At 35.5% G+C, this 3,060-nt stretch overlaps 1 protein-coding gene across 1 annotated transcript in view; it reads right to left on the bottom strand.

Moving 5' to 3' along the window:
• The window catches only part of LOC101852045 (myosin-9), a 45,324-nt gene that overhangs the window by 9,747 nt on the left and 32,517 nt on the right, over positions 1-3,060 (bottom strand). Inside the window, exons 2-3 of the mRNA XM_005107394.3 lie at positions 2,319-2,457; positions 869-981 (exon numbers count right to left, since the gene is read on the bottom strand). Coding sequence (XP_005107451.1) covers positions 869-981; positions 2,319-2,457 — 252 coding nt within the window. The remainder of the gene's footprint in view (positions 1-868; positions 982-2,318; positions 2,458-3,060) is intronic.

Genomic DNA, 3,060 nt, shown 5'->3' with positions numbered 1-3,060 from the left:
ATTATAATAGCTAGCATTTTACTATAGGGTATATTTCCTTACTCTACATCGAGTTCTATGCCTTTTACATTACAATATTATATTGAACTGATATCTCTGTCTTTTATACTTTCGTCCACGTTAAAGAGCAGCAGTAATTCAATAATTATTAACGAAGCGTTTTATTTAATTCGACTGTTTTGAAATGTCACGGAGTGCAGTCATTAGCATTATCTAATTAATGACCACGTCCATTCTTGAAACGGGAGTTGTTGTTTTTTTAACTTTCTAACTTTTAACATAAACTGGTCGTTTCTTTTTGTTGTTGTTTTTAAAAAAATATTTTTCTAATCAGTGTGCACCCGGTTTACAAAACTCTTTGTGTATAGTATCTAGTTCTGAAAACATTTGACATAAAGAAATATGAGTTTCACAACATGTCGATATTTTTCGATTGTATTTCTATCAATATCTTATTAACGTTTCTAAATAATAATTCGATTTTGGTACAGTGGATAAAAGATTAAAAGTTTGGTTTCTGACCTCTTTGTCTCTGTGCGTCAAAACGACCAAAAATGTCAGATAGAACTTTGTAATTTTAAGGTAGCGGCGGTACCCCCCCCCCCTCAAAAAAACAAAAAACAAAAAAAACAAACAATAGAAATGTGTTATTTAAAAACTAGCTACTTATCAGACATTAAGACCCAAAGGGATCACATTTAAAATATCATCGTTGTGTGTACTTGGGTAGATAACATTTTAAAAAGGCAAAAAATAATTAAGATCCATAAAACAAGAAAGCATTAATTGTTTTTAAGAGAATACAAAAAATACCCTACATAGTAGTAAAACTATTTCCTGCGTATAGTCTTAAATGTATATCGTTTACCCTTTCGGACATATAGGTTTCTATCTGCTTCCTCTCCGTCTCGTTGAAGGCTCGTCGTACAAACGGGAGTTGTTTGTACATGTCTTGTACATCGAACAGTTTCTGAAACTCTTCTGTAAGGGAAAAACAGAAAAAAGAGACGTAAGAATTATGGATGGCTCGGATGACGTTAGAAACGTTTCTGAAGCTCTTCTATGAGGAAAAATCAGAAAAAAGAATTGAAAAAGTATGGATATTGTTGGGAAAGTTTCTGCAACTCTTCTGTTAGGGAAAAACAGGAAAGAGAAATGTGACAAGTATAGATGGCGTTAGAAAAGATTATGAAATTCATTATAGAGAAAATTCAGAAAAGAGAACTGAAAGAGGTATGGATGATGTAAAAAAAAGTTTCTGAAAGTTCTTTCACGTAAGAAAAAAAAACAACTCCACGAACATTGAGTCGTAAGAATTAGGAAGGACGTCATAAGATTTTCTTATACTCTTCTGTAAGGAAAAACGCAACAGAGAGACCGCAGAATTAAGAAGAGCTGTTAGTTTTTGTAAATGTATTATGGCATATGCAACACAATTACGTCATATAAGTGCCAAAAAGTAGAGATGTTACAATGGAATAAGAAACATAAAAAGAAGAAGGAGAGATAAGGACTACAGATGTTTGATATTAAGGAAGGGACAGACCATATCTGCCAGAGCACCTGCCAACCACCTGCAATTATGAATGATGGTACATATTTATTATAGTTATTTATATTCTTCTGTTATGTAGGGAAAAACACGAAGTTGAAGCGTGAGACGTATAGATGACGCCATGGGGACAGCTAAAAGTGATGACGCGACAAGGTAAACTGGGTTCGGATGTAAAATGTTTGGCTTTTATTTTCTTTATAATTGATAAATTCCAACTAGCGATTTGAAAGAGACATCTGATCTGATAGGTATCATTGTCCGATTTATTGTTCTCTTCAAATTGCATTTTTATGAAGTGAGTGGTTGGCGGATGCTCTGGTGTGGTTTGCTTCTTCTTTCCTATCAAACATCTATTGTCCTTCTCTCCCCTTCTTCTTTTATATGTTTGTTACTCTCTTGTAACACCTCTAATCTTCTGGCGCTCATATGAAATTATGCAGTTGCGAGTGTCGTAAAACCTCAGCCAAAACTAAAACTTTAAAAAAAATGAAAGTAGCATAACACTATATTTATACTATAATTCAAATTCTAAGTCGTATATCTACGTGAACGTATTTTGCCAATACAGCCACAGAAAAAATCCCATTGAGACAATAAGGTATCATCATAATAATATCCTATCTCACATTTTTTTGTCCTGTTTTCCCCTCCACGAAGCGAGGAAGATGAGATTTTTTTATTCGAATAACGGCTTTAGTTGGAAACCACCTGAGTTTTCACTTTGGCGGGTGAGGAGTCACGCTGCTAAAAATATGATACTGACCATCTTCCCGGAGGAAGTCCGCAATGAAGACGTGACCAGAAGTCTGTAGAATGTCCAGAAACTTGTTGAAGGAGTGCATTCCCTTGAGGGGAAGAACGTCGATGAACTTTTTCACTTTGTCTTCACGGCTGGTACAGGCCTGGAGAAGAGGGGGGGGGGGGGGGGAATGAAATGTGAGGCATCGTGGTGGAATCAGGCGCGCGTCAATTTTTTTTACAAGTGGAGTTATTGGTACATGTATCATCTTAAAGCTTGTTAAGTTGTCTTGTTCTCGGTGAAAAAAATGCCTCCTATCTGGAATAGAAGTCGAGATGTGTGCGATTGAAGAAGGCCAGGTCGCCTGGTTTCAAATGTCGAAAAGCGAGAAAATGACCGTTAAAGTTGGTTATTTCCATAGCTTGATAGTTCGTGGAAACTGAAAACTTACATCATTTTTCGTGTTTTTAATCAACGTTTTTCAGTAAAAATCCACCCAAAAATGTGTTCTTAATAGGACCACAGAGGTGTTAATCTGAAAAACCAAAATTCAATAAAAATTGTCAAACTGGCAGGGCAATGCCAGTTTCTTCAATTTCATTATTTTGACGAGCGCCTGATTTTACCACACTACACTGCCTCACAAATGGTATAGATTTAACGCTCCCGTCAACACTATTGGGTTATTTAAGAGGCAAACACTAAACATCATAATATTTTAAAGTCAATTTTCCAAAGGACTGAGCCACATTGGAAATTCTTGTAA

This window comes from Aplysia californica, unplaced genomic scaffold, assembly GCF_000002075.1.
Source record: "Aplysia californica isolate F4 #8 unplaced genomic scaffold, AplCal3.0 scaffold00600, whole genome shotgun sequence".
NCBI classification, from domain to species: Eukaryota; Metazoa; Mollusca; class Gastropoda; order Aplysiida; family Aplysiidae; genus Aplysia; species Aplysia californica.
Note: the sequence above shows the minus strand (reverse complement) of the source record. Positions and strands in the feature narration are given on the sequence as shown.